Consider the following 13958-nt stretch of genomic DNA (forward strand, 5'->3'; position numbering starts at 1 on the left):
TCTATTTCGTCTTTTACATTCTCTCCTTCAGCCTTGACATCTGTTTAATTTTGACATAACTGACTTCACACAGCGCAGAGCAACAATTTAAGTTAATTTTAGTTTTACAAGTGCGTAAAGCTTTTTACTCTGACTATTCACTACTTAGTTTTGATTTGATTGTATTTATTTTATTTGTTTATTTTATTTGTTTTAATGTTAGCTGCAGTTTTTCAGGTTAAAGTCTTGATTTACAGAAGCTGCAAAAGGAGGATTAAATATCGCATGACCACTTTTTTGTCCCATATTGTACAAAACTATTTATTCTTGTAACCTACACTATGAAACATTAACAAAAATGAAACAACTTTGAGCTGAAATTTAATTTAGTTTTCAGTTCCACTTGCTTTGTTGATTGTTTTTAGTGTAATTTTCACCTTTATTTCTTATTTCTATTTCAGGATGATTTTTTTTTACAGCAGTAGTTTTAGTTGTAGTTTCCATTTTTTCATTAATGATAATAATCCTAATGTCAAAGACGCCCCTGAACACCCCATGTCTCCTTTCAGTGCACCTCTCCCTGCCACTCTCCTCTTCGCTGCCGGCCTCTCTGTCCGATGAGAGTCTGATGACTCCTGATGCAGAGAATGCCGTGGTCAGTCCCATCCTGCCCTTCCTGTTTCTGGGGAATGAAAGAGATGCCCAGGACCTGGACCTGCTGCTCCGCCTCAACATCGGCTACGTAGTCAATGTGACCACGCACCTGCCCCTCTACCACCAAAACTCCGGACTGCGATACAAGCGGCTGCCAGCCACCGATAACAGCAAGCAAAACCTTCGACAGTACTTTGAGGAAGTGTTTGAGTTCATTGGTGAGAACCACATAATATTAGAATGCATAAAAAATGTCTTAACCCTTTCATGCATGACATCCACATTTGTGGACACGCAGTTTAAGCTAACTTTCCAAAGGGTTATAAAGGCAATATTCTCCAAACCACATGGGGGCAGTTTCTATAGTCCCTAAGCATTACAATTAAAGTATCATCTTAGTTTTAGAATTTGGACTCATAAAGTTAACCTCCTGAGATCCAGCTATGGGTTTTCTGAGAGTTTCACAACTTTATACACACAAAAAACAACAACAACAACAACAATGAAAACTGTCCACCACAAAGGGCATTCCATAAAAGTTTTTTAAAAAATGCATCTGAAAACACTGTTGCATCATGATGTTTCCAATACAGGCAACTATTTAATTAAACAAAGCCAAAACTTGTACTTTCCTGGGTCTCAGGAAGGTAAATATCGTATTAATAAAACCATATTTATAAAAAAAATTTAAATGCATTTCAACTTTAGCCTAATTTTGTGTAATAAAATCAATCTAAAAAAAAATCTAGATACTTTTTTTTTTCATAATTCATGCATGAAAGGGTTACTTATAAGTATTTGTTGCAAACTTTCTCCTTTTCTTAATTTCAGTTGTAACATGTTTAGCTTCTCTTCAGTGTTTGGCAAGCTACTTGGACATGTATTGTGTTAAGCTACCACTTACTTTGCATTAAATAAATACTTAAACACTGAAGCTACCCCCAGAGACCTGCAGAAACCAAAATACACAATCATGAAAAAGTAACACACTAAACTGGAAGATACTCTTCCATTTTTAAGCTGGATAACAAATTCATGCCAAGTCAGTGCTCTCTCTGATTGATAAATCTGTTATTCAAGCAGGTCAATAAGAGACTGGTCAACAGACTGTTCAGCAGTTAAATTCAATAACCTGCTATTTCTGTTATCGTTAGAGTGGCTGCAGAAACATGTGCAGTATTTGAGATTAAGAAATGCACCCTTCAGCACTTCTTAATCAATAAAAACAGCATCACTACTGAAAAACTTTTATGACCAGGCTACTGAGAAATACAGTTAAAGTAGTAAAGTTCAGTCAGATGTTTGTTCATTTAATCCTTCTACATCGACACGATACAAAGATCTGGTATGAAATGTTAAGCTTTTTACTTCGCTAAGGATGAAATGAAACTTGTGAAAGGTCGTAGTAAGTGTTTGTTTCAGATATTTGCATTAGAAAGGGTGCTCCAATCACATGGTAGGGCTGTGCAAATACAATTACAATTTTGATTATTACACGCAACGATTACAAAAATTATGTAATCGAGAAAAAACGATTATTAATTTTGAGTCGTTTTAATTCACGCGCACGCAAGCTACCATGAGCTGCTCTGCCCCGCCCCCCTCTAAGCTACTGCTGCCAGCTAGCCGGCAGGTCCACCCCAAGAGGAAAGTTGTACCTAGCGGTCTGGAAAAATGGCAGGAGAATCACAGCACAAGTGCTTGGTAAACAAAAAAGGCAAGTCAAATTCAATTGTATGGAATCACTTTGGGTTTGATGAAGAAGACGAAGAGCAAAAACACATCACGTGCAAAAAGTGTTTCGTAGTTGTGTCCGCACCGACCGGTTACACAACAAACCTTTTAAACCATCTAAAGTTTAACCACCGCAACCTTTATCATAATCTTATGAAAAACTAAAACACATAAAAACAACTCCGTCTTCAACTTCGTCCGCAATGCAATCTTCAGTTTCCGAATCTCCTTACGCTGCAACTCCCGTATTAACCTAACCTAACCTAACCTAACCCGTATAACCCTAACGTACGTATTCTAGATGGCTGATGGATACAGAAGGCCTTAACTGAAACCTCACGGCACGCCACTGAATTTACTATGTTTCATACTACATTGAACATACTTGAATTTATAATGTGCACTTTACGTGAGCTTTTTTTTTTTTTTTTTTTTTTTTTTAATTGCTACAGTTCTATGGCAAGTCTATAGCAGTTTAATTACAGTGCACTATTTATTTACAAAAGGAAACATACTTGAATTTACAGTACACTTATTTGCATTCAAAGATTTTTTTGTTTCGTACAAAAGTGAACATACTTTGTTTTAGTGGTTAAAAGCTTTATTTATGTTTAAAGAGTATATTTTACATTGTTTTGCAAGAAAAAAATAAACAACTTTAAGGTTAACAAATAATCGTTTTTAATAATCGTGATTTCAATTATTGCTAAAATAATCGTGATTTTTTTTTTTCCTATAATCGAGCAGCCCTATCACATGGTCTATTTTAATGTGTTCTATTTTATTGTGTTGGATGATTATTTATTTATAGCTACAGTTCTTTGGCGTCATTGGGAAAAAATTCCATAACTACCTTTCAGCATCAGCTTCAGTTTCTGGTCTGAGTGGATGCAATTCTACCCTCTTCTGTGTTACCCAGTGATGCAGACTATGGCTAATCACAGGGGTTTTCAGACAGGTAGGGGGGGTTAGGTATGCGATGCACAGCTGTAATTGCTGTACATTGTTCTGTTGCTCTGAGGTTCGATTTGAAGGTGATTGCAGAAGGTATTTTCAGATTCGTCTAGTTGTTCCTCTGATTTAAGCTCCTGCAGCTTTAGCTCTTCATTAGCTCTTCAACATTGTATACTGAAGCTGCTTGATCATTTTTGGCATCATTGGGGAAATATTCCAGAATTATCTTTCAGCTCATAGGAAGCAAGAATGTCACCCCATTTCTGAACTACATGACAGGACATTTTGGCCACTAATAGATTGGAGGACAAATGTGGCTTCACTTTTCTGTATCTTTTGTAGAGAGATCTGCAGAAGGAGGGTGTTTGTTTTCAGTTTTACAGGATAAGTTTTATAAGAGATGAGAAAATATTATGAATTGACAATTGCTTCTTTATTTGAAGGCAACATAGAGATGCAACCTAAACCATATGCTGCAATAGTATATGGTTTACTATCGGGAACTGGTTCTGCATCTTAACCCTTAAAGACATAGAGCTATTTTTGTGGCGACTTCCAAATGATCTTTTTCTCTACACTGAACCTAAGTAATTTATTACCATTTATTATAATATTACCCTCTGCATTTTGCATGTTTCAGTGAAAATCAGGTATTTTCCTATATTTAACTAACTGATCATGTAGATGTTCATACCAAGGGTATAATAGTTTCAGATTTTTCATTATAGTTTAGTTTTGTTTAGTTAGTTATTTAGTTAGTTTTAATTAGTTTTTAGAGCAGGTTTACTAGTTTTTATTAGTTTTAATTTTTTTTCTAAATGCTTACTTTTAGCATTAGTTTTAGTTTTTTCATATCTTTATCTTCCTCACCATTGCTTTCACCCAGCTTTAGTCTCCACGTTGCCAGGTAGAGTGAGGGCAAGAAGACTCTAAACGACAAGTGACTAGAAGTGTCGGAGTGTGAAGTGGCGTATGATGCCGCTAGCTAAAATTGTTCATGCAAAATAAATCGACTTCATGCCAATCCAACATTGAGAAAGACAAAAACGAAGGGAATTTTAACCATAATTTTTATACGTTTTAGTTGCTTTTGTAAGCACACAATGCAGTTTCAGTGAGTTATTGTTTTTTGTTTTAATTATAGTTTTTATTTATTTCAGTTAACAAAAATGTTTTGTTCAATTCTAGTTTTGGTCATTTCGTTAGTTTTCGTTAACAATAATAACCTTGGATCATACAAGCTCAGAGTAAATTCAAAGGTTATATCAAAATAGAGAAAACTGAAGAAAAAAATACTTTTTCAACAAAATATATCATTAACTGAACATAAAAACAAGCATCTACAACCACTGTCAGTTATCAAACTACAATGGTTTTATTAGTGAATCAATGTTACAGAGCTGATCAGATGATAATGAAAAGATGAGAAACTGCATTTTACTTGAATTATTTACATGTTTGATAGGATTTGGGGTTCATTAGTTATTGAATATTTTAGACTGGTAGATACTTGTCGTTGCATGTGACTGTTTAGGACTTATAGGGTAAACTGTGCACAGAGAAACTCTGCCTTAATAGAAATGACGAGTTAAATTGAGTATTTCCCAATGAAAATCAGTGCTTGATTGGAGCATCCTTATTAATTTCATTACTCAGCATACAGCATTAAGTGAGGTTTTTCTGTCTTTTGTTTGATAATGAATAAATAATCAGTGTTGTTTTTTTCCACCTACAGAGGAGGCATATCAGAGTGGACAGGGCGTGTTGGTTCACTGCCAGGCAGGCGTCTCCCGTTCTGCAACAATTGTCATTGCGTACCTTATGAAGCACACCCTTATGACAATGACAGACGCCTACAAGTACGTACGCAGCCGCCGCCCCGTGGTTTCCCCAAATCTCAACTTCATGGGCCAGCTGTTGGAGTTTGAGAGGGACCTCAACTCTGGGGTCACCCCTCGCATCCTGATGCCTAAACTTAACGGTGTGGAGACGCAAGTGTGAGAAAGGTCAGAGGTCAGGAGCACTAGGCGGTAAAGGAGAGAGAAAAAAATGGATTTTAGTGGCATTATTGAACGAAAAAGAAAGTGCAGCACATTTTGGAAGAGAGCTATGATGTGGAAAAACTTCAGCAAAGTGCAAAATGATGATCTGTTTGACAATTAGTGCACTTTTAATACTGTGAGAAAATGAGTGTCTGGTCTGGTTGTAACTCTGACAATTTAGTCATCTTCCAGTATACTGTTTTTAAGAAAATGTGCCAATATTTTGTATAGATCTAACATCACTCAGATATCTCTTCTCTTTTATTCTGATGCCTCCTCCTTTTTGTTCCTACCGTTTACATTCACAGCCACATACAGTGACTTTATTGCCATTCATCATAAATGCATGCAGCAGATGAAAGCAGACAGGAGATGGGTTCACTGTTAATGACCTACGTCATCCGCAACACCACGCCAACATCTCCACTACATGTAGCAACACACGAGTCATTGCAATGCACTTTACTGCCCGTGTTTTATCATCACCATCTGTACTGGCTTGAGGATGAAAGGAATTTGTCAAAAAAAAAACAACAACAAAACAACACCTTAGTCACTGTTTTTGGTTCACAGTTGTCATGTTTTTCTTGGGATTATCTCCAGTTTTGGACCTGTGTAATAATAGAGCAGAATGGACCTAGTATGAACACGAGTGGCATTAACCTGAGAAACAAAATGCAAAAAGGACAAATAGCTAATAGAAGTGTGTTTATATGGTTTTATTTTAGTGAAACAGCCTGAACAGTAGCAGCAAAGACACTACATATAAAAGTATTATAGAATTACTGTGTAAAAAAAAAAAACTTCCACATACTTCAATTTCAGGTTGATTTAAGGCCTTTGAATATAAGTAAATATAAGTGAGGATGAGTATTAGTAACCTAACATTATGAGTTTAATGCACAACATGATTTACAGTATTTACAATGGCTGGAAGTGGGAGTTTTGTTGGCCTGCTGTTATAATGTGCTTTCAGACCTTCTCCAACTGTGCATTGTTCATTTTGTGGTCAGTTTAAAGAAGAAATGCATTAGTTTTGTTGACCTTTTTTTAGGGAAAAAAACAAAAAAAAACAAACTCTGTCCCTGTGTAAGTCTTTAGTTTCGGTGTTCAGCATGAAACAGTCCTAAGGGACGAGTCGTGGCGCATGCAGACTGATGTTTTTCTTAAAATTTAAAGAGCACATTGAAGTTCGCAACAACACAGTGGAGATTTCATTTCATAAGCCTTAATTTCTGATATTGACATTTTTGTGTTCTCTTAATCCCTACAAGAAACAGAGACAAGACAACAAAGTCACTTTGGAAATTTTATGGCTTAGATTTTCTTACTTGGAGTCAGTTGTAGAAACTTGTAAAGTCAAATCTACTTTTTATGTCCTTAATTTCAAAGTCAGAACATCAGAGTTTTTTTGCCTGATTAGCCGTCACTCTTCCTCATCTTGTATTTTTTTCTTTTTGCCTTATTTTCCGAACTGGAAGTCTTAACTGTGTCATTCATGACTATGCATTATTTTATTCGAGAGGACAATGGTTTGACAGGAGGAGGTTTCACTGAATTCACTGTGACATTTTCCTCTATATTGATAAGGTGTAGGCCGACTAAACACTTTTACCTGCCTCAAAACTCTGTCTTATTATCACAAAAAGAAAAATGCAAAATGTGTCTTATACATTAATCGGTGGAATATGTGCAGATTAAGTACTTTACGGTAAAAACTGTGGCTAAAATGGAACAGCAGCATTTGTCTCTAAACAGTGTGATGTGTAGTTTAACCAATAGCAGTATTTGCAAAGCATCATAGCTCCTTCAACACTGTGTAACTAAATGATTTGATAGAAAGTCTATGTTATGATGAGGATTATTTTGCACATTGTACAATCTGATGCCATAACTTTTATTCAGATGTCACACTGTACTTAATTATTTAATAATCTAACACTTTGAGGATGACATGTGATTATTTTCATCTGGCCTCAATTGTGCAACCTTGTCATATTTGACACATTTGCAAAGCATGTCATTCCTTAACATGTAGCTCTGGGAAGATGAAGCATTTGTGTTATTTTATCGTATTTAATGTACTTTTTTCATCTTTACAATCTACAATCTACAGAGGCTGATTTCTAATCAAAAGGCAATGCAAATCAGCCTGCAAATGAAACTTATTTCTACATTTTGTGATAGAACTATAGCTGTGTTTCACTTACATCAAATGTTGTGAAGCCTGAAAGGGATGTTTTGGCTCTTTGAAAGTCCCTCATTGTTGTATTTGGAAGATTCATTGGATTGTGTTTTAAGAAGAAACAGAAGGTACCAGTTTGTATGTCGAGCATTTTTTGTTTTTCTTTGAAGAAAATGCCAGTTGCCCCCTTTTTCCAGATTTTACAGGAACTTGTGGTTAAATAATAACCTGCAGCAAGTTCCAAGAACCAAAATGCCTTCAGCTTAGCCTTGTGTAATTTGGTCCTCCAGTGTTGTCACTATAAATATGACTTTGTAAAATAAGGTTTCTGAAATTTGCTTGTTGGATTTATTTTCTGGCAAAGTGACTTTGATATAGGCTATATATTTTTCTACAGTAAAACTTCATCACTGTAATGCAGATTTCGGTATAAACATACTCTGTCTGTGTATTTACTGTTTTTTACATGAATCTTTCTTTTGTACAAAAGGCTGTTTAGACAGAACGACATCTTCCAGCTCTACAGTGTCGACACAGATCCTCAGCTTTGTTTTTCAGTCTCAGTGCTGTCGGACCTCAGTGAACATAGGTCAGAATACGTTTCTGTTTTTACCTCTCGCCTTTATTTCAGCTGAGAGCTCAGCCAAACATCACCCTTCCAGTCTCTCCAGCTCAGCTAGCAGTAGGTGCCGTGTTAACCTTCGAAGAGGGCCTGTTGCTGTCGCTCCTTGATTTTTATACAGACTTTATATGCAAAGTGGCTGTCGAAGCAATTTCTTTAATTAAAGGACCTACTGTGCAGTTGAGTCAACGCTGACCTCAGACATTTGTACTTGAGAGATTCATCAAAGGGAAATGAACTGAACTTTTTCTCTAAAAACCTGAAGGGCCAGTGTCTCTGTGAGCATCAGTTTGTGTAAAAACCTCCTGCTTGTGTTTTGCACTTGAAAAGAAGAAACATTTGGAAGTGGTCACTGTATGTCTGCAAACTTTTTGAGAACTGTATATCTGTGCATTGCTTATTTGTGGAAACTTTACTCCTGTTTGTATTTTATTGCTCATTTTTAAACATTGTGTTATTTCCTGTACCAAATATTGAATTTTAAGGATATTGATTACTATTTGATGATGGGAATGATGTTGCGATAAAAGGCAGATCACCTCCTTCCTTCCTTCTGGGGGTAAGAACTCTTCAGGTATGACTATCATTGTAATGCTGTGCTGTTTCACCCCGCTGCCCCACATCCCCCAGACTCATATGACCTTCCCTGTGATGCTCTCTGTTGCCCCCTTGCTTTTCATAATGGATTGTTTTTCTCGAGCAAATGTAATATTTTCATATTGTAGTAACTGGTCCTTGTATTTAGACAACCTTCGTGTACTGACTATACTCTTCAGAATACTTTGAGGTGCACTGTGACTAAAACAATGCTGCTATATCACAAAGACTTTATTGTGTATGTCACGTTCAGCAGATGCAAAGTGATGCATACAGCTAAAAGTGACGGATACAAAACAATGGGCTTGGCCATGAAAGCCCTGCTTACCAGTCCAATCCAGGCTTTATTGTACTGCGTCGGCGCAGTTGATTTATCTCAGAATGATTGTGTGCACAAGTGTAGGATTTGCTTCTGTAGGTTTTCCTCATGAAATTGATAAAAAAGAAAAGAGAAAGTGTTAAAAAAAAAGGGCCAAAAAACATAGCTGTCAGATATTTCTCAAATCCATTTCATGAATCTGTGTGAAAGCAGAGTGTTAAGCCTTTTATTCTTTACCAAAACATCCTTTCTTTCACTTCAGTCATATATTTTAGGATAGGGTTGTAATTTAATTAAAGCGAAGGAACATTTTTTGCAAGGTATCTGTTGAATTTAGCTCTATAATCTATCTGCCAGGAAACAGTTTTACATAATGTGAATAACAAAAATATTCTCTTTTAATCAATAACCTTTCTTTTTACATAGTTGATATCATGTCAAGATGTGATGTCAAGTACTTTGAAATGTGATTTGTTGACTAAATCGATAATAATAACAACAATAAATCAACATTAACTATTACAATGTCAGTATTATTACACTGTTATTATAGTATCAATAAATCAAAGAAGGATTAAAGAGGAGCCTTTTGGTTTCCATACATTAGCTCTTAAACTGTCTAAAGTTGAAACTAATAAAAATGCATTTCTGGACCCGATTCATTTGCCCCTTTATAACATAATATACTCTTAGTATAGATGGGCTTTGGGGATAATGTACTTCTCAGACATTAAAGTCCAAAACTGTATCTATAAACCACCTTGTAGCACAAAATAATATGCAAAAGTGGAGTTATACTGAAATACTCTTCAGAGCATCTGTAGCTAGAAAGTCAGCCAGTGTCAAGATCATCAACCCAAATACTCACAGGCCTTCCACGCATCCAGAACTTCCCAGAAACAAATGAAAATATGTAGCAAAAGCGGGATGTAGGGGAGAAGAAATTGTGCAAATTGAAACTTGCATTGGTTTAAATCATGTGTTACTCATATCCGAGCAGAGGAGATGTGAAATACAAGGGGTTTGAAGACACTTTGTAGACGTGCATCAACAGCGGCTGCTAAATGAGTAACAAACTCACTTCTTACAGGTTCATTCTTCTCCATTTCATACATATTTGATCAGCAGCTGTTCTGAAAAATGTGGTTTCTTTGTTGGTAACATGAATGAAGTTTTTCACTCAAGTGGTTTAATTGCTGTCTTGTCTTCTTTTATGTTGGTTCTAGCTGAGTATGATAAACCATAATAGCATCCCAAAAGTGTGCAGTTCAAAACCTGATGGCTGGATTGTGAAGTTGTTCTCCATGTTCATTTCTAGTAAAAACACTGGAACTGGCTCTTTTAATAAAAAAAAACAAACAAAAAAAACAAAAAAAAAAAAGGGAAAAAAAAAAACTTCCAGTCTGTTATTTTTTATAGTGTGTGCTGAAATCTTTCCTGAACGCTAACATTCAATACAGTGATGCATGTGATTGTCTCATTCTGCTGACTGATCAGCAGCGATGTGTGAATGGTCAGGAGTGTCTATTTGGAGTTATTGATCAGTTACATTACCATCAATACAAACAGCCAATTGCGATTGATGATTCAGATGATCACCCCACCCAGATCTGCACCACTCACCGTTACATCAGAGCTGGTTGGCATTGGCAGCATGTGTGATGAAGCTCCAGAGGGATGATCAATAAGAGAGGTTAAAACAAACTCCCTCTGAGCCCAGTTCAAATAAAAAGCATGAGCAGTATGAGGTAGTAAACTATCGATTGTGTTTAATGGTAAAGGCCAGTGCTGCATCTCATACCAAAATAGTTCTGACATTGATTGAGTGAATAAATGGGACGATCTCCAGTTGGCCTCTTCATACCAAAACTTATCATTAATGCCTTATTATTATAGCTGTGTTTAGGACAGTAAAACTTAAAGTAGTTTAGAAAATAATTAACAAATCTACGTCACACTGAGGATTTTTTGTGTAGCTTGAGAGGTTTGTAGATCACATTGATGTCATTCAGCACGTCATGTAATCAGTTACTAAATGTGCATACACTTAATTTTACTCATAAAGACACATTGCTACTTTTGTGGCAGTTCCCAAATGAATTTTTCTCTATTTTTAACCCTTCTCAAGTGATGTGTTAGCATTTATTGTAATATTATGCTCTGTATTTTGCATTTTTAAGTGAAAATCACCTATTTCCCCTTACTCAATGTACTGATCATGTAAAACCTTAGATTACAGGCAAGGGTTATCATATCTGAAACAGAGAAAACTGAAGCAAAAGTGACTCTTTCAGTAAAATATATCAATAACAACATAAACCAAGTGTGTCCATCCACTGCCATTGATCCGACTCCATGGGTTTTACTGGTGAATCAATGAAGATGACAGCGTTTCAACATTCACTACGTAGCCTCTGAACATCCAAATGGGTCATATCTGATGACCATGAGAAGATGATAAACTGTGTTTTACACTAATTATTTACACGTATTGATAGGATTAGTGGATTTACAGTTATTAAACATTTTATATCAGTAAATTGACTGAACCAGTGATTTTGGTCGCCAATTGATGTTTGGGTCTTTATGAGTTAATATTTTTCAAAAAAAAAAAAAAAGATTAAAACTAGCATTGTAAATTAATTTGATTGGTTTAACTCTCATGTTTCATCATGTAATCCATAAAAAACTATGTACCTCTGCCGAAAACAACTGAGTCATCTGACAAATTAACTAGACCAACATTGTATGGTTTAACCACTTGTAAAGAACTGTTGTGAATTAGCCTCAATATCCCACTGTTAGTGTTCCAGTGTTGCTGCTCAACACTCTTTCTGAATGTACATGTTCCCTGAATACTATGGACCCTGATGTTCATAGATCTTTAATGGTTTTATTAATTTCATGACATTCTACTGATTTTTGGACTGGAGTAACTGATCATCAGTAAAATAATCTACATATCTGAAATTGGAACATTCATTTAATTACTATTATGCCAATTACACCCAATGTCACTGATATGCATCATAACTACTGCATGTGCTCAATTAAAATGAACAATCTACACATCACTTAGTATCTGTTTGACAGCAAAAACAAGTTATATTTTTTTCATAATTGTAAATAAATGATGGTCAAGGAGTAAAAACAACTTGAACAATTTTTTTTTTTTTTTTTGGCAGTCAGAGCCGTCGGGATGACGTAGGCAAGGTAGGCAGCTGCCTAGGGCCCCCTCGCAGAAGAGGGCCCCCGATGGCCCGCATGGTCATTTATCTGAACAACTTATTAAAAACCATCCATTGTAAACAAACCACCACAGTGAGGCAGCGCTAACCCTCTCCTGTACTGTTTTGTGACTGGGGCCCCCCAAACTAAAGGGATTCCCCGTATGCAATGGCAAACACTATGAGGGTCATGTAGAAGTGACCTCCACCCTCGCGCACCCCCCATCACACCCCCCACTTGCTGTCAATGGAACAAACGGTCTGTCCACACTGAGCACGGCGGCGGCCATGTTTGAAAGTGTGCGAACAAAAGCCCTCACATCAGTGACCAAACACACAGATAGATGTTAGCATGAGAGGGAGAGGATTCAGTTCAAGAACTAATCATATACACACAACACAACTGTGTTCTGTTGGAAGAATTTAAGGAGAGAAGAAACACAACTTCTCCATCGCCCTTTTCTACTGTTGTACAGCGTTCCAAAACTTCTTTGGAGCTAAATAATTTGGATGTGGAGGACTGAAGTACAACAGCATTAACAGTATTTAGTCCTGAAAAGCCAAAGCTAAACCTACTGAAGTGTTTTCACTTACTCTGGAAGGTTGTCTGCCCCCTGCTGCGGTCACCCACACAACTTTATTCCAAACAAAATCGTCTGCTCCTATGAATCCCATCCAGTTTGGACAAATAATCCATCCAGTTCAATGGACATTTTCCGTTAGCTAGCAATTTCCGTTGGTGATCTGTCCATCCCATTAGGAGAAAAATGTCCCTTTTCCATTGCGTTTGTCCGTCTCATCCATACGTCTGTTCCTTGTGTGTCAGCTGGTTTAGGCACAGAAGAGGACTAGAGTAGGACTGCAGCAAAAGTTTGTATTTTCAGTCCAACATTTGTTCAGTCCCTCACATCAGCTCTGTGCCCTCACTGCGGAACTGAGTTTTTTCTTCACGTTCAAGGCGGCACACGTAAACAATACATGAGGCGTTCAGGAACAATTACAATAATTAGGAAATTACAAGACTTTTCAAAATCGTCAAATATTCAGAATATTCAAATACAACATCAAAAAAAAAAAAAAATGAATGGCAGTGTCTGTGAACCATGTCTGTGAACCATGTAATCACAGTCCTACATTTTAAACTCTGTAATTATCTATATTTCCCACACTTGCCTATCAACACATCACAACACTTTGCACCATGTGCTCAGGTAGTTTTGCTGATGAGGTCTAACATTACATTTGGTGCATTATGGGAAGTGAAGTTCTTCTCCTGCAAAGTTACTAGCAAATCCTCCACAGAGTAATTCATTCATTCATTCATTTTCTGAACCCGCTTTATCCTCACTAGGGTCACGGGGGTCACTTGGAGCCTATCCCAGCTACATAGGGGCGAAGGCGGGGTACACCCTGGACAAGTCGCCAGTTCATCGCAGGGCTGACATATAGAGACAAACAATCACTCTCACATTCACACCTATGGGCAATTTAGATTAACCAATTAACCTATTAGTGCATGTTTTTGGATTGTGGGAGGAAGCCGGAGTACCCGGAGAGAACCCACGCAGACACGGGGAGAACATGCAAACTCCACACAGAAAGGTCCCACCCCCCGTCGACTGGTGTTGGAATTGAACCCAGGACC

At 36.9% G+C, this 13958-nt stretch overlaps 1 protein-coding gene across 2 annotated transcripts in view; it reads left to right on the plus strand.

Moving 5' to 3' along the window:
- LOC115433153 (uncharacterized) overlaps positions 1-10403 on the plus strand; it is a 35286-nt gene extending 24883 nt beyond the window's left edge. For both annotated transcript variants that reach the window (XM_030154423.1, XM_030154424.1), the window contains 2 exons: positions 549-851; positions 5057-10403. In XM_030154423.1, the coding sequence (XP_030010283.1) occupies positions 549-851; positions 5057-5322 (569 nt within the window). In that variant the 3' untranslated portion in view covers positions 5323-10403. The remainder of the gene's footprint in view (positions 1-548; positions 852-5056) is intronic.
- Positions 10404-13958: the final 3555 nt, after the last annotated feature.

Source organism: Sphaeramia orbicularis, chromosome 14 (assembly GCF_902148855.1).
Source record: "Sphaeramia orbicularis chromosome 14, fSphaOr1.1, whole genome shotgun sequence".
Lineage (NCBI taxonomy): Eukaryota > Metazoa > Chordata > Actinopteri > Kurtiformes > Apogonidae > Sphaeramia > Sphaeramia orbicularis.